Consider the following 26,441-nt stretch of genomic DNA (forward strand, 5'->3'; position numbering starts at 1 on the left):
AGACTTGGCTTATTCTAAATGAAACAAGACAGCAAGAATATGAGAATGTAGAAATGCACGCAATGTCCCTGCCCCGTTCTAACGCGTCCGTGATAGCACAGCGCTATTGGGGGTGATATCAGAGGGAAGTATGAGGCGAATGCGTGCCTTTCGGAATATGCAGGGGATCAGGCACCAGCGTAACGCGGTATGAGAGTGCTGTGGACGATGCGGTGTTATGGCAAGAAGACCACGGGTCTATGGATTACATTCGCACCTTAGCAACATACACAAAGACTAGACCTAGTATTTATAAGCTTCTATGGCCCCGGGCGTTGAAGTAGCGCTATCTGAGCCAGTGTACCGACGTATGGTGCCCCTAAGCCAGCATGAGCCCGGCAAAAAGGCAATGCGGGGACGTTAAGAGGCTGACTGCGCGGCTGATGCGCCAAGCTGTATGCTCAGATGTCAAAAAGATGGTACGAGGCGACGTCATGCGTTCCTGCCTTATTTAAAGCCAAGGTTACAGGGGGAAGGAATGATGCTAGCGCTGAAAAGGGCATGAAACAAAATGGTTCTCATAACGGTGGTGATAAGGCCATGGATGGGATCCAAACCTATTGCTTCGCGCCTTCTGCACGGTCGCGTAGTGGTCATGAAATGTCGGGTGCACCTTGTTCCAAATGACGGCGCGTATTGCAAGCGAATGCGACCTTTCGATAGCTTTGTCGGGTTTTACAAATTTTGAAGGACCCAGATGCGCCTCAAGCCTACTAAACTCGGTTGAAGGGAAAGCTCATGAGGGTAGGAATGACGTTTGCTTCGTGAAGGTACAAATATTAGCCCTGACTTGTTATTATTTGTGCGCAGGCACTCATTTGCGGACATAGTGATCGTCATCAGCTCCACCGGTACCGTCGAGCACGATAAAGGCTGCGTCGCCTTGCCGCCATTGGCACAACAGTCGCCGAAGACGGGTGATGTCGAGTACCCATCCCTGGTGAGTTGCAACCTCAGCGATACTTTTGTCTATAGCAGGGGACTTTTTATCCCCGAGAGAACAAAGAAAATTTTATTTTGAAAATACGGTTCTGTTAAGTAGGCAAGCCGCCTGACATGATGCCAGCCTTTGCGCCGCGAGGCCACCCTGGCTGTACCATCAGGTGACAGACAACAAGCCTCTGACAAGGCAGCTCTGGCTCTGACCCTCTCCAGCCCCCAGACGCCATCCTTCATGTCCCTGAGTGGGCGCCTGCGACGCAACGGCTGGTTGTTCAGGCTTTTGTGCATGCCGGGGCATATCACTGCATCTTCACTACGGCCTGGACGTGCCTCTGTTGCCCTGTCCTAAACCAAAGCAGCGCGTACGAGACCGTGCACTCCCAAGCCTGCTAGCAGAACTTACTGCCATTCGTTATGGACTGTAGGCGCCTGCATCCACATTGACTAGTGGGGACAAACTGTAACGTTATACAGGCTAAACGGCAGCGATTCGGGATTTGCGTCGCGTCGCGCTTTGTACAAGTCTGGCCACATAGAATCACGCGATTGTGCACACTTATTCATGCCCTTTCCGTGTTTTGTGGATGCTCCCGGACAAGATTCCTGCCTACTCAGCAGCAGATCACGCCTGCCACCGAATAGATCCCGAACGGCCACTATCACTTCTTCCAGTATCCACCAAAGCAGAACTGCTGGTGGAAAAGGAAAACATCCGCTGCACCTCGCCTGCTCTATTTCCGTAGCTAGGAACTCCCCTTCCCAGTTGGCTCACTTGCTGCAAGAAGCACCTTTCGGTGGTTTTCACGCCCATTCGCTCCAGTGTGCGGCCGACGCTTCTTCAACCCCAACTTTTGAGCCTCCAAGCGAATTACATGCGTCAGTCATTCAGGAGGACATGAGTAAATGGAGCTTTCAATAGCTCCCCGGTACCACACGAAGTACAACCGGTTATACCCAATTGCAACAGTACAAAAATAGGGCCAACCGGCAAAGAGAATTTTGTCCACACGAAGGTGGAGAGAAATTAATGGGAAAGACTTTCTTGCGACCCACCGCCAGGGGGACGAGCCCGTGGGGACCCCTCCTGTCCCCCCTAGGAAAAAGCCGGAAAGGGTGGGTTGCTGGGAACGGGAACTTGGACATCGGGATGGGTTATGGGAAAAGGGTGGGAATGAGGGAAGCAATTTTGCTCCAATCCTTTTGTCTGACTCTCTTCCAAGACTGATTGCTCAACGAGGGCATCAGACAGTGCCAATTGCCAAATGTGCGGTCTCTGCCACGGGTTACCGCTCACCCATAGGGTCCGATAACTGGGCCCCAACTGTCGGAGACAGGAAGTACCCTATTTAGTGGCGACGGCCAGGTCCTCCCCCCCCGACCCCCAGCTCTGCGGCCGATGCGTACTAACGTCCTCGATCAACTGTCCCGCACAAGGTACTCATGAATCACCAGTGAAGCTTTCCACTATACACGGGTACTTGCAACACCTGCTTTTCACGGTCTCCGGACACCGGAAGTTTGTATGCGAACGTGAACTGAAACCCATGTTGGCAAGCCAACACACGTTCGCAAGGGTCCCACTGGGTCTGCGAGCCCTTTTCTTATGTCCTCCTCTGTGCCTACTCTTTCGCTGAATGGAACAAGAGTCTTTTGGCATTGCCGTGGTGTAGCGGCTCTGCAGAGGAGATCGGTCCGGGCCTACTAGCCGTTACTAAGCCAGGAGAGTTTCCCCTGTCGGTGTACTAACCGCACCTTTCCTCGTTTTCCCCGTGCGGAGACGGAGTGAAAGGAAAAGACAATTAGGGACTGTGGCCCTACGCACAGCTGCATTCCCTATTCCGGGAACCCCTTGATCGAGGCCGCCGCTCTTGCGCGTTGAGCTAGAGCCCTTTGGTACCCCATCCCGAGAAAATGAGCAGGGCCGCCTCCCGTGCTTATCGGGTAGGGGAAGGTTTTGGGGATAGAGCAGGATTGCTGACATGCTCTCACCACGTGGAGGGTATCGGAAACCTCCCCAAAGTGCAGACACCGGCCATCTGTTTTAGGGTCGAAATGCTTTGCTACTGCAGCACACATAAATGTGCTCGTCTGCAGGCGCCGTAGTATTCTCTCATCGGCTTTGCTCAGGTCTTTTGAAGGGGATGGGGTAAGCTGGCCGTCATCGCGGTGACGATTTCTCTAAACCACAGAAGCAGTTTCCTAATCTCCTAGCCGAGAGAGCATGAGGGAGGCACCCGGTTGGTATACGTACGCGCTCGGGCAGCCGCGCGCGCGGCCCCAAAACCACACAGTTTCTTTACCTGCGGGGTGTAGGAGCTGCACCACTCGTTCCAAAATACTGTAGGCCAAGGGTGGTACCTAGCCCGCAAAATACCTTCCACAGAGGGGTGGAGAGTCCGTGAATAAAGTCCTTGACTTCGGATCCGAGGCGTACTCGTATCGCCACATCTTACGCGGAGTTAGGAACCGGGTAGGAGAGCTCATCGACTATCTGGTTCCCCAGAAGTACAGGGGCAGTGAAGAACCCCAGGGGCGACGGTCCTGCCACATCAACGTAGAACACACTTCCACTGTTTACGTATTTTCTTTCAAGGGCCCAAGACCATAGCGAGTGAACATTTGGAAGGCCTCAAGCTGTATCATACTGGACGCCACTGTAACTGTCCGTTTCCCGACCCCTCCTAGGCATCTCACTGACTGTGAAACACACCAAACCAAACTCAAACCTCGATTTCGGAGGACGGCTGACAGAATGCACTGGGAAACGAGACGTTCACGTTTATATCTGCAACCAGCAGGACGGGCATGCAATCGGTATCGGCATGAAGCCTAGCTGTGCGTGAACGCCCCCTTCCTTCCATTCCCAAACCATGCACGCATAAACCGGCAACGAGTGATGGGCGCAGGCATGAAATACACCAGCGAAAGTGTCGCTCGGGAAACCAATGAAGTTGCAAAAAAAAAAAAAAAAAAATATGGGCTGACGCCGGCGTTCCAACCTGGCAAGTTTTTCTTCAAACGGAGTGGAGGGATTAGCAGCTACTTGTGAAGGCGGAATTAGAGGCACCTGCAGCCAACGCTACATGTTCGGCGGTATCGGCTCTCGGTCACGTTTACACCCATTCGCGCTTGCATTGATTCTCCGCAATAATCTGATAACAGCGTTCCCGCTGTTGTCAACCGATTGCGCAAGTTGTGCGGCAGTCATAGGTTCTGGCGAGGGGAATAACTGTTGCAAGATAGGGGTAGCCGGTGTCGCTGAGGATCCCTGGAGTGGCGCCGGGTAAACGGGCTTCACCGGAACGAAAACTGGGGGAGGTAGAGGGTTACACATATAAAGCTTGGCAATAAAAGGAGGCGGCATATTTGATGGAAAACTACAGTAAATAGCTGACATTAACAGCGTTTTATCAATAAAACATGACGCCAGATTGGTTTTGTGATAGCAAACAAAAAACAAGAATTCGTAAGAAACGGTCTGGGAAAAGGAGATTAAAGGGAGGCTTTAGTGATTTCTAAACATTGCGGGATTACTAGAGCAAATTGTCGTCCCTAGTCCATAGACCTTGTTTCGACCATTCTATGCGCGTACACGCGAATTGATTAAGTAGAAAAATCAATTCGAAAACGTTGTCCTCCTCTCTGCATCCTCACCCATTTTCTGTGGCGTTTTTGTGTGATGTTAAGAGGAGATAACTTGGCTTGACTGCGCTACTGCCGGCTCGCCGAACTTCCGGCAGGGTCAGCCGGCCCAGCGTTTAGTCCGCCGGCCGCCGACGGGTCGTCGCAATTGGTTCGCTCAGTTGAAACGAAACCATGACACGTTTGTGAATGGAAGAATGTGCCTTTGTTCACTTTTTTAGTTTGTACACTGTATCTTGCTCCAAGTCAAGGTCGCTCCACACAAGCGCTGCGCAAGCGCACATGCGACGCTTCGCCGACTATTACGCTAGGCGGAAAATCTAACGCCACTGGAAGGCGGGAGAAGTAAGCGAAGTCAATATAGGAACTGAGGAAATAAAATCAACTGATACTTTTACCGTACAGCGTAAAAGTAGGGAGCACGAAGCACTTTTTTGCGCTGGAAGTACAAGCACAGCAGTCAGCAGCACGACCACATATCTGCGAAAGCTTTTCCGTCTAAGAAATGCAATTGCTAGAACTGAAATATTGTGCATATTTGGGGGACGCGTACTGCACGAGCGCTATACAACAGTCACCTAAGCTGCTTGAAATGTAAAACTAAACAAAGTGTAAACTAGTTATACATTATATATCTTTTATTTCCAACGCTGGCAGCGCTGACCCGTGGGGGAGTGGTCTCGAGCGCTAGGTTTGTTGTTTTGCAAGTCACAAGTTCGAATCCCCCAGGGTGGATTGTTTTTTTTATTTTTGTTTTGTAAGTTGACTTTTTCGTTTTCGGCCGATGTTTTCTATAGGCCTCCTGCGCTGCCCAGGGGGCGCTGCACAAGCGGCTTCCGGGCGGTACTTTCGGGTAGTACAAAGCTGCGCGGGTTACGTAGGATCGCGTGTTGACAGAAGCAAAGTGTGCTCGATGCTCCCGATTATTTGGCGACATGGCCACCCATCCTCGACGAGTCGGATCTTTTCTGGCGATCAACTTGGGATTAGGGGAAAAAGCTTTGCAGCGCTAAATACGTTTACAGCGCCGACGAAAGTGCCGGGACGGTGACGGCGCTCTCCCACTCGCATGTTCACCAATCGATGGTAGTATAAAGTGAAATTTGAAGTGAAACTTGTAGTTTAAACTAGTACTCTAGGTGACAAGGACTTTTCAACAACAGCCGATCAAAAAAGAGGAGTGGCGCCATCGGCGATGATGGTGCTTTAAAAAGACAGCGGGTCCGGCAGACCGCTGGCTCGCCTGCTGCAATGCGCCGCTCTTTCGCGTACCTGAGCACTATGCGTGCACTTTCATTAAATAGTGCTCGTTTGCGTCGCCGTTACGAATACATGGTGCAGCGCCATCTTGCCGTTTTGTTGTGTGCCTCAGTGACAAAATTCAGCGAGCGTGAGAAGCGTGAAATCTGTTTCGCGACTCCGAAATTAGTGGCCTTAAAAGACAAAGTGGTCGGGCGAACCAAAAGGCCGTTCGCTTTCTTTGTTTGCGCTCACTTTACCTAATTACGCTCTTGCATCATATATTCCCAGTTCGCCCTTAATAGGCGAGGATGAGGGTCAGCAACGTTTTGAAGTGTAGGGCCTAGTTGCATGCAGCCGACACGGCAGAGGGCTCGACGGCAAATCGAGTGGGAGGAGCAGGGGGGCTTTGAATGCAAAGCGAAAGAATTCAGCGAATCGCAAAGAATATTTGGCAATAATCTGACGAAGTGCGAAGATGGGGGACAATTCAACTCGAAGCGACCAATTTTCTGTTCTCGTCTCGCTGTGTAACTCCATTTGATGACAAAACTGGCGTTTCGGCGTCCAGATTGTTAGCGGCGATGATAACCAACAGAGTCAGTGTTGATCGTATGTAAATATTCGGGGCCGCGCGCCGTGTATGCGGCTGTGGTATGTTATGTTATGCAAATATAGAAGTACACATTTCTGCAGGCAGCGGGGTGCGCTTTGGTGATTGTTTTGCGTCCTTTATTGCGCTTAATTTGTTTTTTGAAGCAATGCCTCACCTAGCTACTCGCTAGTATACATGTACACTGCCGTTCGTAAATCGTGCCGCGTAAAACGTTACTAAGATCATTCATTTTGCGAAAATACGAAACAAAATTTCCACTCGTTTTCAAGGTGGTGCCAGGCCAGCAGTGGCAGATGAGTCGGCTGCGCAATTCTTGGGTTCGCTTGCATGCTTCCGCCGAAGGAACCTTTTGCAGTTACCTCATGCTATAGGCTGAGCAGCGTTCCGTGTTTATGCTACTCGTTAACTTTCCTTTGTCGACCGCACGCAAGAAGAAAGAACGGTAATCGTAGTCAGGAAGTTAGACCACCCGACCTCGCGGTACTGTCCCACGCCGCGATGACCGCGACAGCTCGCTGAAAAGAAAACCGATAAATCGGCTTGTTTGAGCGGATATTACTTTATTTAGTATCTACAACTACTTTAAAGGCTATTTCATACAGTGTGCAGACATTTAAACGCGCCACAAAGCGATTAGACTTAGTACTACCAAGTTTTATTCTGCCTTGTAATTGAAACCGCATGGAGGGCGGCGAGGGTCGTCTGCTTTTGTACTACGCAGACGTGTCGGACACGAGGGGGCGCTGCGTGCCGCCAAAACTCCACCGCAGGAACCCTATAATGAGTTCACCATCTTTGGGCCGTAACGTTCACTGCTCCACGAACTAGTTCAGAGAAGGCGTGCAGGGTGACACTGACGCGTTAGCAAGTTCTCGTTGGCGTGCTTTTGCCATTAACACCGACTGCTTGCGGGCAGTGGGCAAAGGCCAGAATCAACTGACGCTTGCCCTAATGCGAACACGCTTTTTACAATACAGGCATGAGTGAGGCAAGCTCGGAATATGGGGGAAAGGCGCATAGCATTTAAATGTAGCGGTGACGCCGAGGGCGTTCATCTACTGCGTAGCCCTCGGCTAGTGATTGCTACGATTCCAAGCCGTCCTGGGAGGTTTATCTTAGGCATTTTGCAGCCGTCAACATGACAGAAGCGCGGTACCACGAATACTGAGATATCGAGAATGCCCATCCAACGACGCCGTCGGATGTCAAGCATGTTGTTTTACAGAACCGAAAACGAAAGTTGTTTGAATGCTAACCTTGGACATCGTCCAATCAAGGTGCATCTGTTCCCGTAGTCACAGCCTTTCGTTGGTGCGGCCGCCACACACTGCGCATGGTAGTTTTTCTTCTTTCGCGCTTAATAAAATAATTACCCACTTATCAATCAGATAAACGATGAAAAGTGTGTTAATTTGAGCCAGTATACGCAGTGCGAGCAAAACCGGTAGCTTGACAAATTTACTTTAGTGTCTCTTTAAGGGTGGTACTAAGAAATGTCTCGTCAAGCTGCTTCAAGAGCAATCGAAAAAGGTTCCAACACATTACACCCGACAATTGCGAACGCACGAAAATTGAATTTTATTGAGCCAAGTTCTGTTGCGTCTTTTTTACGGGGAGGTGGGAGGAGGGCAGAAGAGAGACATTTACGAGGCGGGGGCAACAGAAGACTATCTTCTTTCGACTATATTTGCACCTAAACACGCAGATACAGGGACCCATATTTTTGAACGTATGGAGTCAGACCAAACGCGAAGGCTGCATTGCATGAATTAGAAGAATCACATCCTAAACGTGCTGCATGAACGCGTAAAATAACTGGTATGGTAGCATCTATACTATACTTCTCAGCTCGACCCAGAGTGGTGTTCGAATGTTCCAGTATTTAACCGTTACATCGTATTTTCACGTCCAGTATTTTAACATTAACCGTCGTCAAATCGCTGAGTACAGGCACCAGACCCGGAAAGTGTTCTACTTGGGAAAAACTTGGATAAACGCCGGCCACATCCTGACAAAACCTTGGAGAGACAAAACAGTGGAATCGCCTTAGGACGATTTCCTGCGTAATTTAACAGGACCCAAACAGCCATCCGGAAGAAAGAACGCGGCTGATATTAACCCACATCGGCAACAAGGAGGGGATTTGTTGATAGCTGTCTGTCCGTCGTGAAATGAACGAACTCGGGAGTCTACCGCGACGACGTAGACGGCGAGCAATTCGAGGCTTGGTTTGACGTAAGAAATCGCCTCAAGACCAACGCCAACGAAAAATAACAAGAACAGATCGCCGAGCTCACCGAGAAAGCCGGAACCCGAGACGCACCACGGAGCGCCGGAGGGGTCCGACCCATCCCGAGAGAGAGAGCTTCCCCCTCACCCGTGAAGAGAAGATTTGGAGGGACTCGGCATTGTGACTTCGACAAAAGAAGACATGTTGTTTCTGTACGAGTGGAAGTAATGCCGTTTTTTTTCATTATATTTAACACCCTACTCTCATGTCGTCCTCAAAATTTTATGTAATTCAGTTTTCTTGAGAAACAGATAACATAATGGTGCCGAAACCGGGCGTAAGGACTAAAGTTGAGGTAAACACAGTACAAGAGTAGGGATAAAGAGAAAGGCGATGGAGAAGCTGAAAGTGAAGCGACGCACTCGACGACGACATGACACCGTCATCATCAACGAGGCGACAACGGCGCGGCAAGACTCAGGCGTGGAACAATTAAGTGCCCTTTTACAGCGATTGGAGTTAAACAACAGCGAACTTAGGAAAATAAAAGGACAGATCGAGGATGGCCTCCCAGAGGACGCCTTCGAGGGAGAGTACGTAGAGACAATCGAGTACGACGATCAGGCAAAAGAAGCCATCGGCCTCCTCAAAGCGAGGATCGCGGCACTGCATGCGAGTACCAATACCGCAAACAGCATCACAACGTCACAGCCTCAGCTGCCTGCCCAGCCTCGACAACAAGGACTGAAGCTGCCCAAGCTGCGCTTGGAACCTTTCAACGGTGAGCTGTCAGCATGGGGAGCTTTTGGAGAATGTTTCCAAAAGGCAGTGCACGACAACTAAGAGCTCTCAAAGGCAGAGAAGGTCCAGTGTTTAAGGTCGCTGCTTGTGGGAACAGCCGTGACAGCAGTAAGAGGGCTTCAGGCGACAGAGGCATACTATCAAGATACTGTAGAGATACTGCAGCGAAGATTTGGCGACAAAGAAAGAATTGAAGAGGAACATTTGGCCCAATTGAGAACCCTTTCCAGCGTAGCTTCGTCCGAGGGCGTACGCGGGCTGCGCCAATTGTATGATCACATGCAAGCCCACATTCGTGGACGTAAAGGACTCGGCATGAGGATGTCTTCCTACTCGGCAATGCTTAGCAGCGTCGTACTATCAGAGCTCCCAAAAGAAATTTTCGTTGACTTTCATAGGGAATTGAGCCGAGCCAACAGGGCCGAATATCCCGCCAATCAGTCGCCACCAGAGTCGCCCACCTCTTCGGCGTGGGGCGCAGACAGCAGGCTCTCGGACATACTTCACTTTTTTGTCGTCGAGATAGAAATCAGGAAAAGATGCACCGAAGACGCCCGTGCCCCAAAGCCCCCAAACTTCCACACGGCGGTGCGAAAAGAAAAAAGGCAACGCGTGCCGAGCGCCGTGGTACTTAACACGCAGACCGAGCAGGCGAGGAGGTGTTTCTTTTGCGCCTCGAGGAAACACAATACCCAGTACTGCCCGTCCCCCCTCCCACCAAAAGCAAAGAAGCAGAAATTGGCCAAAGCAGGGTGCTGCTTTCATTGTACATCGTGGGGGCACCAGTCGAAAAGATGTAAATGTAAAGTGAGGTGCCTTCACTGCAGCAGACGCCATGCCTCTTCGGTGTGCAACCCCTACTGGGGGAAAGCAGGTAGGGAGCTCCAGGAAGAAACTGCTCCGAAAGAAGTCGCCACAACCAACGCACATGCATCCGCTAAAAGGGAAACGAACGATGAAGTGGCTCTGCAGACGTTCCGCAGCTGGGCCGTTAGAGAAAAGAAGTGCGTCTACATCCGTGGTGTACTAGACGAGGGTAGCCAAAAGACCATCATTCGGGAAGATGTTTCTAAAACTTTTAACTTGTGGGTTTTAGGACGGAAGGACTACCACCTAAACACATTTGGAAATGACAGCTGGAAAGATTGAAAATTTCCGCATTATAGAACTGCGCTTAAGGAGGCAGTAAAGCGACACCGAAATAATCATATAGGCCGTGGAGGTGCCATTCATTTGCGAAGACGTTGTACCGGTTCCGCTTGACCATGCGTTCGTGCAGGAAGTGGAGGCTAAGGGGGGACTTATCGGCATCAAGCTAATCTACCCAGGAATGCCAGCTGTAGAGGCAATCGCACTTCTGATTGGAGCCGATCATCTTTGTAAATTTCTGTAGGGTAAAGTCCTGCGCTCCACAGAGAACAAAAGCTTGGCAGCTATAGAGACAAAGTTTGGATGGACATTCCAGTGTCTCCTCAGCATTGACAGCTCTCTGACAATGGCGACAAATGTCTGCATTTTAAAGATTGGTTTGCAAAGCAACATCAAACAACAAGCAATTTTGGAAGCGTTTTGGGAGCTGGACGCCTTTCGAGTCACCAATGAAGAGGGCATGAAACAAGAAGAGAGCTCATTCACCCTTGCAAGCATAAAAAAAAGGGGGACCGCTATGAGGTTTCCCTTCCGTGGTAAGAACCCGCTACCGAACTGGCAGACAACAAAAAAGTGGCTGTGGAACGGCTAAAGAGTCCCACAAAGAGGTTGTGTCCCAGCAAAGAACTTGCGGAAGTTACGACACCGCCATGAGATCCTACATGAGCGAAGGACACGCGGAAAGAATGAAAAATGAAACAGATTCTGAGCATGTGTGCTACATGCCTCACCAGCTGGTCATTTGAACGCAGTCAAAAACAACAAAACTTCGCGTAGTGGTCGACGCCTCTTCCCATGCATCGGAAAAATCATCCATAAATGACCACATCGAGAAAGGACCAAAGGTCATTCGCGACATTGTACGAATTCTTCTGCGCTTTCGCGTGCACCCCGTCGATGTCGTCCTGGACATAGAGAAAGCCTTCCTGCAGAATATCGTGCGACCACCGGACAGGGATTCCCTAAGGTTTCTGTGGTACAGCGAAGCACAGCTTAACCCGGACGCCCTTCCTAATGTCGACGAATGGAGGATGCAAAGAGTACCATTTGGAACTACAGCGAGCCCACTCTTGCTAAACGCAGTCCTGCTTTGCCATTTAGATAACCAGCGTGTCGGACTTCAGGAAACTGCGGCTGTACCCAGGGACTCTTTCTACGTCGACGACTTCGTCACGGGAGCTACCACTGCGGACGAGGCATTGAAGATAGCTGCGGAAGCGAAAAAGATAATGATTGATGCAGGAATGCAAATGAGAAAATGGTCATTCCATTCGGAGAAAGTTAGGATGGCACTCAGCGATCAAAGAAGTAGCGTTCCGGACGAGCCGCAAAAAGTGCTGGGCCTGTCGTGGACGCCCTCCACCGACTAGATGTCCATTTTTACAGTTGCCGTTCTAATAGGCGCATGCCCAGGAGTCAGTACTAAACGCGCGGTACTACAGGATTCAGCGAGGATATTTGGCCCTCTGGGATTAGCGGAGCCTTTTGTGGTAAAGTGTTAAAGTGCTTCTTCAGCGCCTGTGGGAGAGAGGAGTTGGCTGGGTTGAGCAACTGCCATACGATCTCGAAGTGGAATGGCAAAGCTGGTGCTCATATCTCAGTAACCTCAAACAGCGGTCTTTCCCACTTTGCCCACTGCCTAACGGCGAGGCAACTTGGCAGCTTCACATATTTTGTGATGCAAGGCCGAAAGCATACGGCGCATGTGCGTACCTAAGGACGCAAGTTGACAATGAAGTGGGTAACATGAACCTTATCTTCGCTAAGTCCCAAAGTAGCGCCGTTAAAAGTGATGTCTCTGCCTCGGTTGGAGCTGGTGTCTGCCCTGATCGGAGCACGAATGGCTAAATGCAGTAATCTCTCGTTATAACAAAGTCAGCGGAACGGCGAAAATTTTCGTTATAAGCGGTATTTCAATATAAGCAACCGCACAAGAATATCTAAATAGGTTGAGCTTTAATTTTGCCATAACCGCGAGGAATCAAAACACAATGTATTCCCTGAAGCAAATCTTTATTCAGGTGTTGGAAAGGCTGCGAGCTTTGGCTGTTTCAAGTTCTTGCCGCGTACAAGCAACCCCTGCTTCCATTTGACCAAGAATTGCATGAGGCTGTGGTCACCGCCCGTGCATTGAAATTTATTTCGCAACAGGCATAAGCACTCCCGCATGTGCACCATAGTTGGCTCTTCACGTGGCTCTTCGCCCTCGTCGGGGCCACCAACAACAGTGTCAATTATCTCCACATCCGGAAGTTGGGGCGACCACGGGAGCCGCAGCGTCAGCCAACGCAAATGTCTCGAAGTCACGCTCTGCCTCTTGGCCAGCAATTTTACGAACAGCCTCATGTAGGTCGCTGCAAGTACAGTCCTAATTAAGCTGGTCATTGTCAGGGCCGCTGACAAGGGTGCGGGAAAAGCCGGCGGGCAAAAAGCAGTTGGCTACCTTCGAAGGTGCAAGTTCTTTCCATGAAATGTTCAGCAAATGTATCGCGCCAAGCAAATAGATGTTGTATCTCGTGCTGGCGTCATACGCTGTGAGCATGCGCCTCAAAAGTGCCTTGCGGTACAGCTCCTGCGTGGTTTAGGTGATGCCCTGATCCATCGGTTGGAGTATTGCGGTTGTGTTTTCAGGGAAAAATTCCAAGGCGATCGCCGTGAGGTTGTCAATCTTCCCGTGGCTCTGGCAATCGTCAGTTATGAAAACCACTTGCAGATTCTTTGCATCGAACCGTCATCCATAAGACGGTTGTGTGGGTACACAGGGCAATACTGAACACTGACTGGTATTGCACACGACAATTCGCTTGATCTCTGGGTAATTCTTTCCTGAGGTGTGCAGCCGTAAAGTTTGCAAAACAAGTCTTTTTCAGCGCCCCCTGGTCGACGAAATTGCTAATTCTGCGGTTCGGGTGTCGGTGGTCGTGCACCGTCAGGTCAACGCCATTCACCAGCGTCTAGGAACAAAATTCAGTGACCCTACCCCGCACTTCGACTATTTGTCTTAAGTCGGATGGCGCGAATCGAGCATGAACAGCTCGAAACATTTGCCGGGCAAGTACCACCTTTCCTTGACCCGCCATTTCACAGTCTGACTCGCCGCTGGGTCGCCGGCGCTCGGCGACGCCCACGCTCGCTATTTCGCTCTAAGCGGGTCAAGCTCTTAGTGCGCCTCGAGTAAAGCGGCCTACAATGCACGGGTTGGGTTGGGACCACAAAAAAGTTCGAATAGAGTGACATTCAGAGTAAAGCGATTTCGTTATAATGAGGGATTACTGTACCGGCATACGGCCTTGAGTCAAACAATCGCAGTGTATTTCTGGTCTGACTCCACGATCACCCTCTGTTGGGTCAAAAGTACTGCAAAGCAATGGAAGCCACTTGTTGCAAGTAGGGTGACAGAGGTACAGAGCTTAAGCAGCCCAGAAAGTTGGAGGCATTGCCTAGGCACCGATAACCCTGCTGATTGCTTGACGCGCGGGATGACGGCTGAATCCCTCGGTGTGCACGCAGTTTGGTGGAAAGGGCCAAGTTGGCTGCAACAGAATTCTCGATTCTGGCCAGCAAAAGAAGGCGACAGTGCGCGTCGCAACAACGAAGTAGACGACGAAAAGCGCAAGCGCACAACCCAGCTTCTTACAGGGACTACCTATGCGACCCCTGTGCTACAAGCAGAAATGTTTAGCAGTTACACCCGTTTGATAAGAGTGACTGTGTGGGTCTTGCGGTTTGTGAGAAACTGCCGCCAACGCAGCGAAGGTGCTCTAATGTATCTCACAGTCTTCGAAATTCAAGAGTCCCGTAACACCTGAATACGACATGCTCAATGCAACGACTACGAGCATGAGATTGGAGCGATTTCTCGGGGACAAAGCCTGCCGGCAGACTCAGCTGTTGTACAGTTTCAGCCTTTTCTTGATGAGCAAGGATTGCTAAGTGTGAAAGGTCGTCTTCAGTTTTTAAAGGTATCCCAAGAGGTAACGCACCCGATCCTTCTTACGAAAGATCACGTGATAACCAGACTTTTAGTTAGCGCTGCTCATCTGCGAACCCTTCACGCAGGCGTTCTGAACACGATGACAGAACTGCGCAAAGTTTGCTGGATCCCGTACTGTCGGCAGCTGGCAAAGAAAGTAATCTCACGATGGTCCGTGTGTGGCAAGCACAGACTCAAACCGGCTGCTGCTCCAAAGGCACCCCTTCCCAGTGAAAGAGTGAATCGCAGCGAGGCTTTTCAAGTTGTAGGCATCGACGTCACGGGCCCTCTCTTCATAATGACTAAAGCGTCCTGGAAAAAGAGCTACATCGCTTTATTCACGTGCGCAACAACGAGAGCGGTTCACTTGGAGTTGGTTTCCATCCTTACGACTGAATGTTTTCTGCTGGCCCTTCGACGCTTTGTGTTTGAACTACGATTTCATTGAGGTTGCCCCGCAGATATACATTGAAACAGTTGGAACAAAGAGGAGATGTCTAAGTATTACAATAAACCAAATTTTCTCGGTACAGGTATTGTTCCCAGTACCATAAAATGACATTCAAACACAGTATAATTGTCTCATGGCGCATGACAATTCGGGAAGTGATATAGCCTGTTATAATTTATATTAGTGTTCCAAGAATCACAAGTGACGTGGCAGCTGTGAAGGAGCATTTTTAGGGAATGGAGAATTTACCAAAGAATAGGAACGCCCCAGCGTAGCTAGATGAAAACTGCCTTCCGCAGAGAGTTGAGCCAACAGAAGAATGAAAGTGCTCCGCCCCCATCCTAAAGGGCAGCAGCAGTGTGACTAAAAGCCAGTGCTTAAAGAATGCACATTTAAAAAGCAATTTGTAGGGATATAATGTATAACAAACGAATGCTTGATAACGAAGAAAAAGCCAAGTCATTTTTACGGCGACTTGACACAAAGCAATTCTGGTATTGTTTTTATTCGCACAATATCCTTCCCGGTACACCCAGCGCAGTACCTATGTGCACTTCCGATGCACGTGGCTTTGGTGCACACATCACTAAACACAAGTGCGTTTGATGCCATTGTGATAACAAATCAGCATAATATAGAATTCGTCTCCTCGTCATAGAACACGCATATTCTTGCGTTCCTCCCAATATTAATGCTTCAGCACCGAGTACGTCAAGTACGTATAACGGCATCGATATTTGTAACTTGTCGATTCTTATAGAAATTAATGACGCAGCCGCTCTTTTACGAGCTAAATTAATAATTAGTATTTACGAAATCTCGCGCCATCCACTAATCATTGGGGGGAAGTGTGTACAATTGATCAGTTTTAAATTATACATGCCAGATCAATAACCGAGCAGATCAGTGTTCGTGCACGTACAGAATAACAGGACCTGGCGCTAGTCATTTCCATGCCTTTCCGGAATTACTCTGCCTATAAATTACTGCAGCGATTACAAAAAGAACAGGTTGAAAAAAGCAGATCATATGACGCCTTTACCGCAATTTCCTTTCAAAACACGTGCGCATTCAGGTCAAGGGTCTGATGTTACGTAGTGTTGAGCATGAATACCGGTACGTACATTACAGGAGCGTTTGTCGTCATTTGTTACGGAAAACTTCCCGATTTCGAGGAGGGAAGTTATCGTTGGTCTGTCCATGGAGATGGCCGTCAACACGTACATCCTGAGGGACAATGCCGTCGACTCAGATCGCATTCAGTACCAACCGTGTGTATCTGCAGGAGCGACCAGCGCCGACATTGTAAGTACAGCGCATTCTCGTCTAGAATTTTCACGGAACAAGTATGTGTGCCGCCTTTGTAGAAAGCCGGACTTGAGAGAGCTCATGTGAAGTGAGGTAAAGCGTATTTATTTCTTATAATATGCGGACCTGTGCGGGTATATAGGCATATTTTAGGACACATTTCAGCAGGCTTTGCTAGTCCAGAGAACAAAGTATTTACAGGTCAGAGCACATAAAAGCGGTGTTCATTCAAGCAGGTGCAATGTTTTTAAAATCCTAGCTTTTGTAGGTACGAAGGAAAGTTTGACACCCACCTGAGTGCAGCCGTACGGCTACAAAGAAAGCTGAACAGCTTTCTCAGAAACTTCACAGTTGAAGAAAAATTTGTTCTGGTCCAGGATTCGAACCCGGCACCACTGCTTAACTAGAGCAGCCGCTCTATCAACTGAGCTAACCAGGTGGCTAGCAGTTTGTAGCGCGATAGCGAATTTTCCAAGTTTCTACGAAGGAAAGCTTCACGTCCGCCTTATTGCACAACCGACCTTTCCTTCTTAGAAACTGGCTCCTCCGTAGCGATTTCCCCTAAATCTGGTAGATAAACAGCTGTTGTAGGTAGAGAACTTTCGCCCGCCTGCTGGTGGGCGTGAGTCGCGCAGTTGCAAGAGCGAAATCCCAAACCGGTCAGCGGCCTCGCAGAAACCGGCGTAAATCCCCATCGATAGAGGGTGCAGTGGTGTCGCATTGGTGAGTGCCTCTCCCTCCCGTTAGGGGAGGGACATCGGAAGGAGCATCCCTCCGCTGACCACTCCTTTTATCGAACGCACCGTAACATTTGCGCGACGATGGCGCTGTCGTTGTCGGGCGACTACCCGCTGACGTTCGAGCCGTCAGGAAAAAACAGCTGCTTCAGTACACTTCCCACTGTGTGGAACTAGGTTTAATTTCTTTTCACGATTGAGCAAAGGTTAGAGCCATCCGTGGTGCTAACGCTCTGTAGCCGAGTGCGATAGCCACTTCGTCCCCTTTGCAACACACAACTGTCATGCACGCCTTCAGGTAGGTGCACATGGTTTGGCTCTGGCTGATAGCGATTAACTAGGTCGGGTACATGAGGAGGGGCGCAACGGTCGGCGATAGAATGTTCGTCGTCCCAAGTTTAATTTATTGCGTCCGTATATCAGGCGAGAACAGCAGATCCTGCCCGAAAGAAATCCCAGTTGTGACTAAGAGACGGTTACGAGGGACACAAATTAGACAATGCTTACGGCTCATGACTTCAGGCCGGTTAATGTTACCATCGTTGCGCATTGAACGAGCCTGCGTACTCTTGTGACTGAGTACAAATCACTCCAACATTACCCATAAAAATTAATCACTTTGGCCACCTTAATTTATTTTCTAGAGCATTCACAATCGGCACTTAGGTGAGAAAAATGAATTTTAGTCTGACAGTACTTCGAGGTTCAACAGTCAGCCATCTGGGAGCGTGTCGTGGAGCCTAAGGCAGTGTTACTCGCAGAGTAGCGCATACCAGCAGGGGTGTCTAAACAACTAAGTAGCGCATTGAGTGAAAGAGAAGAATCAATGAATGAATCAATCAATCAATCAATCAATCAATCAATCAATCAATCAATCAATCAATCAATCAATCAATCAATCAATCAATCAATCAATCAATCAATCAATCAATCAATCAATCATTCATTCATTCAATAAATAAATAAATAAATAAATAAATAAATAAATAAATAAATAAATAAATAAATAAATAAATAAATAAATTCAATCAATCAATCAATCAATCAAACCCAATCAAGAAAGCAATAAAGCAATTTCATACCCACACTACCAAGGCCAGTCAGAAGTCGGTGCGGGAACTCAAAAACCTGTGCGGGCGCCCTCATGGCGAGCACAATAATACAAGGGTACAGCATAGCTAGTTGCCGCAGAATTGTAATATACAATGGTTTGTTAGCGGCACCGCAATGTGTGTGTGATGGTGACATGTTAGGAAAAACAAAAATATCCACTTTGACCCATGATCATACAGCTAAAGTCTGATGGAGATACATTCGGAAAAACAATTAATATCCACTTTTACCAATGATCATATATTCAAAACTACGATGCTTTCTTGGGGATCTTAGACAGAAGAACGCCAGATAGGCTCATCTTTTGTTCATGTATTGAAATTGCATAGATACCTGGACCTCGTGGCACGCCTGACGGACTCATACAAAACGCTCAGCCACCCGTTGCTGTTTCAGATATGCAGCAAAAGTTCTGGGAGGCCCAAGAAGTTGAAGAATTCGGTGGTCGCCGGCTACGTGTGGCCGGATACACAAGACCACAAATTTGTTTTCCTTGCCGAGACAAAGGCCACAATAGACGAGAAAGTAAGTTGCACAGGTTGTTGTCCTTCGCCCTGCCTTGGACGCTAGTTTTTAAGGAGAAGAAAATTTGGAAGTACAAACTATAACCCCAAAGACGTAATGCCTCAATACCGCAGCTTTAGTTCACAGTCAAGCGTTACACCATAAAACATTTTTGTCAGAAGGATTATGATTTCTGTAAGCAGAACTTCGTTGTTTTTTACCTGATTAAGAAAAGTGCCGTGCTAATGGGCAGCAACGCGATTGTAGGAACGCGTTGATCTTGCTGGAGTAAAGGGAACACAGTTATATTAGGAAAATAACGGTAAGTGTACCAGTTTCGACACCATCTGCGCGTACCTAACTGACGCTGCAAGATCAAATATTGGGGCAGGCGTTCGTCAGAAACAAGGGCCGTTGCCAGAACCAGGGCTGTTGCCAGTACACGGCAATGCTTTTACATGCAAAAATCTCTTTCAAGAAGCTTCTAGACTAGATGCTCAAGTGGATGGGGAATTCAGAATACGTCTCATTTATGCACTTCCCGCAAAAAAATTGAAAACAAGATCATCACAGGCTACATCCCTGTCTCCAACTATATCGAGAGGTTAATGCCTAACATGAATATTGGCTGACATATATTGTTGTACAATAACACGACGTTTGTGTCAGAAAGCACTGATGTGTTTGTACACAGCGCATAAAACTCAATGTTTTGCAGTTATGCTAGTGGTCTTCAGTATTTTACGGGAATTTTGGGGTGGTAGTAGGGGAATAAAAGATTGCAGCAGCTCTGCTATGCACCTGATGTCTTCAAGGTTAGCTTCACCATTAAACACAAGTGAATAGCTGGAACAACCTTCTTGAATCCCCATATCAGCCGTCTAATACCAGAGTGGGAAAGCCTATACACCCCTAAGATCGGATGTATCGGTGTTACATAACCACTGAGGGCGCTCAGAGTGAGCATTACTACTATGCCGAAATGAGTTCGTGCCGGACAGTTTTTGAGTTGCGATTTCAGAAGATGTCGGAAGGTACAAGCCCCGTTTGATAAATACATCCACAAGCTCACACGTGGAGTAAAGTCTGCGATACGCCGAGCCCGTTCAGAGCTACTGCGCTACTAGGCAAGAGTGAATGCAAGGAAGACATTTCTTCGGGGGGTATTTCCGAAGTTTGATGGACAGGGAGGCGTGAAGGTCTTTGATAGCTCCTACGTTAACACTCCGCGTATCCGAGCAGAGGCCTATACACCGAGGCCAGGTATCAGTACAATGGTTAAGAGCAATCCCTGCTCGTTATTAATTATGTCACACTTATAAAAGTAACGGGCTGTGCACGGTTGCTGTCTGCACGGAGGTCTTTTGTTGCTTTGCCAACCCAATAGAATTGGGTATTCTAGGAAAGAACTCTGCAACGACCATCACCTGCTCACCCAAAACAGTTTGCAGCGGTGTGGACCTATGAAGCTATAAAACCTAAAGTTTGGGGCTACGAAGTTTTACAGAAAGCGATGGCTTTTACAACAAACACGGTGGCCCACGAAGGGCGAAAATATCATAAAGGCAGGGCGCATACAACAAGGGCAAAATACATCCGGTGCTCGGAACAGGGGCTCGGGCAAGAAGTCCTAATGTAGCGAAAAAAGAAAAATGACCAGAATTCACGACTTACGCCCAAGTTTCGGTGCGTGTTACCCCGGCTGCTCCTCTTCATGGAAAATGTTCTTTAGGGCAGCTATATCCTGCAATATGCACGGATCACCAAAAACGTTGTGCAAAATATCGGTTGCAATTATAATAGCTTTGCTGTGTATGCTTGCTTTCACAATGAGTTTTAAAGTATATGCCTTTACGAGATTTTCTTCCGCGCCATTCTTCATATCGGGTAAGATGATGTTTGCGTGGAGGCGTGTACGTGTAAACACCAAATACCTGACTACAACACACGATTAAACTGTGTGGCCTTCCGTGTCATTCACCTGTAACGGGCCGTGATGCTGTTTTAAAGACGCTTTCGAAGACTATAATCTTTCTTTCGCTTCTTAAACTTGAAACATTTGGTCTCACGTCCTGTCTTTCTGACTATTCCTCGATTCAACCGTCCGGACAAAAGTAGTCCCCTTGAACTAGGCGTTAATATTGGCCGCGAGGCCCACCACTGGAGAGGCCGGCGCTGCGATCGTTTTGACGTCACTTGTAGGATCACCGTTCCTATCTTGCTGCGTAGTTGGCTTGCAGCGCGTGACACCTCGCTTAGGAAGCGCATTCTAAAAGTATTTTCGTGTTAATTTCCTTCGTTTGAAGTTAATTCTCGGTGCGTCCTCGTGGTTCGCGGGTTCGATTCCCGGCCGCGGCGGCCGCTTTTCTGATGGAGGCGAAAAGCGAAAACGCCCGTGTGTACGAGATTTCGGCGCACGATAAAGATCCCCAGGTGGTCAAAATTAATCCGGAGCCCTCCACTACGGCGCGCCTCATCCCCTGCGTTGCGTCGGCGCGTTAAACCCCACAATCAATCAATTCTCAGTGCGTCAAGCGCAGTTCGACCTAATGGTGACTGTATAACCGTGTCAACTGTGGTAGATTATCCGCAAACACCATGAGCGTTGTGGTGTATTACGCATGCGACCGAAGCATAAGCAGCGGCTTGTTTCCCCGATCAACAATGTGGACTACGACGATCGCCGAGTGAAGTTTCTAGATTTCCCATGTTTGCAAGAAATGTATAAAGCAGGAAATCGTTAAGCGTTAACTGCTCGCAGAAGCACACGCAGCCACGCAGCCACCGTGCCTGCCCGCACAGCCGACGGTGCGGCTCGAACCGACGCAGGTCGCGGCAGCAACAACTTGTCGCCGCTTTTTAAAATCACACAAGTCGTGGAAAAGAAGTTCCAGCTTGGTGAAAGTGGATGTTAGTGTGATGAAAAATTCTGATAGGTAGTGTCATCAGCTGTGGTTTTCAAAGCGATGCTCAAATATCTGCCGCGATTTACGCCGACCGGCCGCGGAGCTCGGTCCCGGCGCGCCGGCCCGTTCACGCGCGGTGCGGAGATCGGCCGAGGCCATGCAGGTAAGTTGATCGTCGATCGCTTCAACGGAAATCACCGCGCTTACAGAGTTCCCAGCGCGGTGAAACGTTCTGTTAGGGACTGTCACTCGCAACTCTAACGACGATGAAATATCTGCTGGGACGCCAAGCCTAAAGTTCCCAACATCCGATTACGTGCATCCGAAGCCGGCTGCGAGCTGTTGGCGAAGGCCCTCCCGTCGCGCACGCGCGTGTTGCGTTTGGGATCCTCTAACTTCTTGGGGGCCCCCAACGCTCGGTTCTCCTATTCTAAATGTCCCCATTACCCGTAATCATTAACGACGTGTTTCTCCTCGTACTCAGCCTTGCCTTCTGCGAGCAGTCGTGAGTTTCGAAATTCATGCTTGAGAAATGCCGGCTTACTGTAAACATACAAAACACGCTGCAATTATAAATTACCCCGCCGAGCACCTAATGAAAACTAAATATAGCCTTGTCCGAACCCGCTCGGAGGCGTTAAAAACTCGTGTTTATACCGTTCATACATTGCGGACAAGTCGCGAAAAGTAAACATGAGCCGTGCAGAGTACAGGCTACGGCAGTGATCGTTAATCAAATCCGGGTATGACTATAAAAACATCGTAGGGGAAATAAGCACTGATCAAGCCAAACTGCAGACCATAACAATACTTTTAAGCATGTGCGGCGAACCAATCTGATCAGCGTTTTTGCGTCATTCATTTACCAGGCAATACGAGCAGTTCGCGCTGTGAGATCATAAGTGCGCGACGCGTTTCCGTCGCTGTTAGAAAGTGTTTGCTTGCACACACATGTCCCGTCACAAGTATTTCATAATGAATTTACAGCGTACTTTTCTCGGCATCAGTTGCATTGTCCTTGGCGTTAGCTGGCTGCGTATGTAAGAGCTGTGGGTCGCGATGGTAGCAACTACTTAAACGCGGCGGTGTCGCCGGGAACAAGCGAGTCGCTGATTGCTTACCCGAATGATTTGGTTTACAGACAATTTTTTTGGTAATTCGCATCAAATCCACAAGGAGCGGGCGAGACGGTGGCCACAAGAAAAAAACACGCTTCCGCATACGCACGGGAAATCTGCTGTAGCAGACGACAACACAATTCGGCGTCCTACAAGTGACGTCACTCGTAGGTGGCGCCACGGTATGTCCTCGAGGCCAATAGTCAAAACATTTCCGAACAACTAAATCTGGAAGCACGCTTGATACTCGTCTACTTTGTTTAGAAAAAAAAAAACGTTAGAGGTATATGAGGGAACGCATAAATTCATAACTAGTACATCCAGCAGTTTTTGCACGCTTGGGGATAGCAAACAGGAGAAACCTGTTCAAAAGAGTATTTTAGCCACAAAATGCCAAAGTGCTTGTTTCAACGAGCCTTGCGCTTGTGGCTCGAGCTGGAGTCGCAACATTAACAAAAGGACTCAACAGGAGTAATGCCAACAGTGCTAACGCGGGAAAGTTGAATTCAGTTCAACGAGCATTCTTCGCGTTTATCATTAATTGACCGAGACTGAAAACTGGAGAGGAACATTGAAAGGTGGGCGTGGAGAGAAGAGGGAAACTTGCTTAGCAGGAGCGCGAAAGACTATCGTCTTTTGACGACATGTGGAGCCAAGCGAGCAGATACGTGGTCGATTCCAATATGTTCGGCCTCTCCCGTCATGCTCCATCGTTGTCACCGCGTCAACCGGAACGTTAACGATCATACGTGACGGTTTTACTGTGAAATACATCACTGCACCCGTAATAAGAACGCGTGAATGAGCACACACGTAAAAGTGCGGAATGGGCACAATGCACGGCGGTTACGATTTTTTTTTATAACGAACTTAAAAATCAGCATCGCTTTTCTGTTGTCTTTTCACTGCCGGTGTCGCGCAAGGTAATTAAAGGGAGCCAAGCGGACGTCCAGAGTTTGCAGGCTAGTTTAAGTGTTCAAGACTCTATTAGGCAGGCGTAGAATTACGTAACAGCATGGAGTGAAAGAAAGACAATCTCGAAATTCACGGTCGCTCAGGTGACACCAGGGGCAAAATGCCCGCGTTTTTGCTTGATTCACTGCAAATGTCTTCGAAAAACGATAGTTGTCTACCGCTCCTGCGACTTAATTCCCAGTACGCTTTGCGTTCCCACCCTGACGCTCTTCCTCGCCCACCTCGCTTCTCTCGTGATGAACTGAATGGAGGTTTATTCAGTGCCATTCAATTTTGCCGCCTTCGCACTGATGGAGCGCCATCTGTTGTTACAGCGCGCATTTTTTTCTTTATATTTCGTTTCTTCTCCTGCCTGGACAACCCGAGTGGGAACTCTGTTCCTCTGTGATTGCTATTGTCTCGTACGTGTTGGAGAGAGTGAGAGCGAGAGAGAGAGTTAAACTTTATTTGTGCTCAAAATGGAGTAAGGAAGGAGATTGCGGAATCTTTCGCCTCTCCTTCCTCCGTAATGGCGGTCAGTGGCCGTTGAGCCCTGGAGGCATTGTTCGGCCATTTGGACTGCAGTGATTTGAGTCGTGTCGGTGCTGAGAAGAATGTCGTTTCATCTATCCGACGTCCGAATAACGAATAATTGTGGAATATTTCTATTTTTCATAGGACACGCCCATATAAGTTGCTAGGCCTTGCGGAGCGTCATTTGCGCATGTCGCCACAGAGCTGAAGGCATAAGCGACTATATGTCTTGGGGTAGGTGTTACTCAGTAATAGTCGCCACGCTACAGATTGCTACTTGTCTATATACGGCGCGCGGCCGGGTACCTGTTGCGGCCCAGTCGATAGTGGGCAGTAAATGTCGGTGTAGCAAGCAAATGTTCCCCACCCCCATGGGAAACAACACGTCGGCTGTATCAGGGTAGCCTCGTAAGCCGAGACCTCGAGCTTCGGAGTGGGCATGTTCATTCATTGGTACGGCCGACTGTGCTGTGCCCACATAATGTTGACCTCGTGAATGTTGTTCTTGCGGACTCTCGGAGTATATTGGGCGTCTGAGGAGATATCCAACCCTTCGGGATGTTTCTGATTGCAGTTTTTGAATCACCGAATAAAATTGTTTCTGTGGTTACAGTAAATTCTAGACCAACAGCAGCCTCTTGCTCAACCTCTGAGTGGACCATGCTGACCGACAAGGAGGCGGTAACATTACCATTTTGCCGCTGCTGGGGTTATGGTGGCATGATTATGGTACCCGGCTTTGTCTGCACCGTTTGTGATGCGGTTTATTTACTTTCTTCCGTAAAACATCCCAACGTGTATCCTTTACGATAAGAATGCGAGTGACACCATTTAATGACGTCCATATTGCCTCAAATGTGCCTGCGATTTTATTTGCGCTAAATAGGGGGATATTGCGCTGCCCTAGCCAGCAGTCTTACTTGATTAAAACGGTTCTCCGCAGCTGCATTTCGTTTTGACCAGTTTCAACTTGTGGTTGAAAGGCTAATTCGACAGACGGCCAGACGGACAGGAACAGAGGTAGACAAAACAGTTGGCGTTTGAGCATCACAAAAAGTTTATAGCCTTCAGTTTGTCGTGGGTCATAAGCGACTCGATAAATCACACCATATTGGGCGGCCGCAGGCCGACAAAAGCCACCAGAAAGATTGAAGCTGTGTTAGTTTTCAATGTGCACATAACTTAGAACTAACGCCAAAGTCAACCGTTTTGTGCAGGTTATCTACCTGAGGGAGCTCAAGCTTAGAAAAAGATTCGCATGGCTCTTGTACGACGTGCACCTTACAGACATCGAGGGGCGCTGCAGAGAAAAGAATCACGCCAGGATTTCCCACCTGAAAAGCCAGTTCGGATGATGAATCTTCCACCGTGCCTGATCCAACTCACCTCCCGTTGTAGTAAAATGTTGGGAATGTGGTACTCTGGACGTTTTCGCTCTAGAACTGATTGTTTTCAAAGTGCTTCCTCTGTCGTGCTTCCTCTAAGTGCTTCTTAAGTTCTCTCAGTGCTCCCTCAGTGCTTCCTCTAGATTTTCCTCTATATGAATGTAGAGGTTGAATTCGATTAAAATATCTTGAATTCAGAATTTTCACGCGGTATCTTACTGTCGTTGAATTAGCGCACCGAGCTGCCTCAACTGTGCGGACGTCTAATCGTATTACAGCATTTAAGTAGTTGCATCTTCGTCATGTGCGGTCGGGCACTGCTCGATGTTTCGAATTTAACCCACATGTGCTAGCTATAAGTGTCGAAAACTTTTCATCCTTGTCACTCATAAGTTTCGTCCCTGCACTTGCCAAGTTCACGAACAACCCAGGTAAGAAATAGTGATCTTGATATTGTAACAGGTTGGTTGACGTGCAACAAACCTGCCATACTCCAATGCCCCCTGTAATTCGATATGTGAATTATTTCTTGTGGTCCGCTTAGCCTGTGACCCATGTCGTTATTACCCTTGGTGTTAAACGTAATTCAACTATAACTCCACAATTCCGTGCTACCGGTGTTATTAAATAGGATTATATAATCCGCTAATGGCTGGTACTAATTATTTTGCCTTTGAGCTAAAAAAAGGTCCGTTTTTGAATGTTTAACATAACGGTTGTGCACAGTACACGTGTCTGCGGGTAGTTAATAAGGAGCGGTGTGAAAAGTTTTAGCAACATGCTGAGGAACAAATAGGCTC

General features: G+C 48.5%; 1 protein-coding gene across 2 annotated transcripts; it reads left to right on the plus strand.

The window, feature by feature from the left end:
• The first annotated feature begins 514 nt into the window (after nucleotides 1–514).
• On the plus strand, nucleotides 515–25,768 carry LOC144149617 (uncharacterized). 2 transcript variants are annotated; one of them, XM_077681262.1, is made up of 5 exons: nucleotides 515–783; nucleotides 850–979; nucleotides 16,214–16,387; nucleotides 18,637–18,765; nucleotides 25,474–25,768. In XM_077681262.1, the coding sequence occupies exons 3-5, from the start codon at nucleotides 16,283–16,285 to the stop codon at nucleotides 25,609–25,611; spliced, it is 372 nt and encodes a 123-aa protein (XP_077537388.1). In that variant the 5' UTR covers nucleotides 515–783; nucleotides 850–979; nucleotides 16,214–16,282; the 3' UTR covers nucleotides 25,612–25,768. The 2 variants fall into 2 exon arrangements, with proteins under 2 accessions (XP_077537388.1, XP_077537387.1); XM_077681261.1 differs by having other exon boundaries at nucleotides 515–979.
• Nucleotides 25,769–26,441: the final 673 nt, after the last annotated feature.

Source organism: Haemaphysalis longicornis, unplaced genomic scaffold, assembly GCF_048455015.1.
Source record: "Haemaphysalis longicornis isolate Haplotype H1 unplaced genomic scaffold, Haemaphysalis longicornis Haplotype H1 scaffold_8, whole genome shotgun sequence".
Lineage (NCBI taxonomy): Eukaryota > Metazoa > Arthropoda > Arachnida > Ixodida > Ixodidae > Haemaphysalis > Haemaphysalis longicornis.

Excerpts from the sequence above, each read along its gene's own strand:
- LOC144149617 (XM_077681261.1), top strand. The coding sequence starts at position 16,283 with ATGGAGATGGCCGTCAACACGTACATCCTGAGGGACAATGCCGTCGAC. Across the intron at positions 16,388-18,636 it reads GAGCGACCAGCGCCGACATT|ATATGCAGCAAAAGTTCTGG; the intron begins GTAAGTACAGCG and ends TTGCTGTTTCAG. Across the intron at positions 18,766-25,473 it reads AGGCCACAATAGACGAGAAA|GTTATCTACCTGAGGGAGCT; the intron begins GTAAGTTGCACA and ends CGTTTTGTGCAG.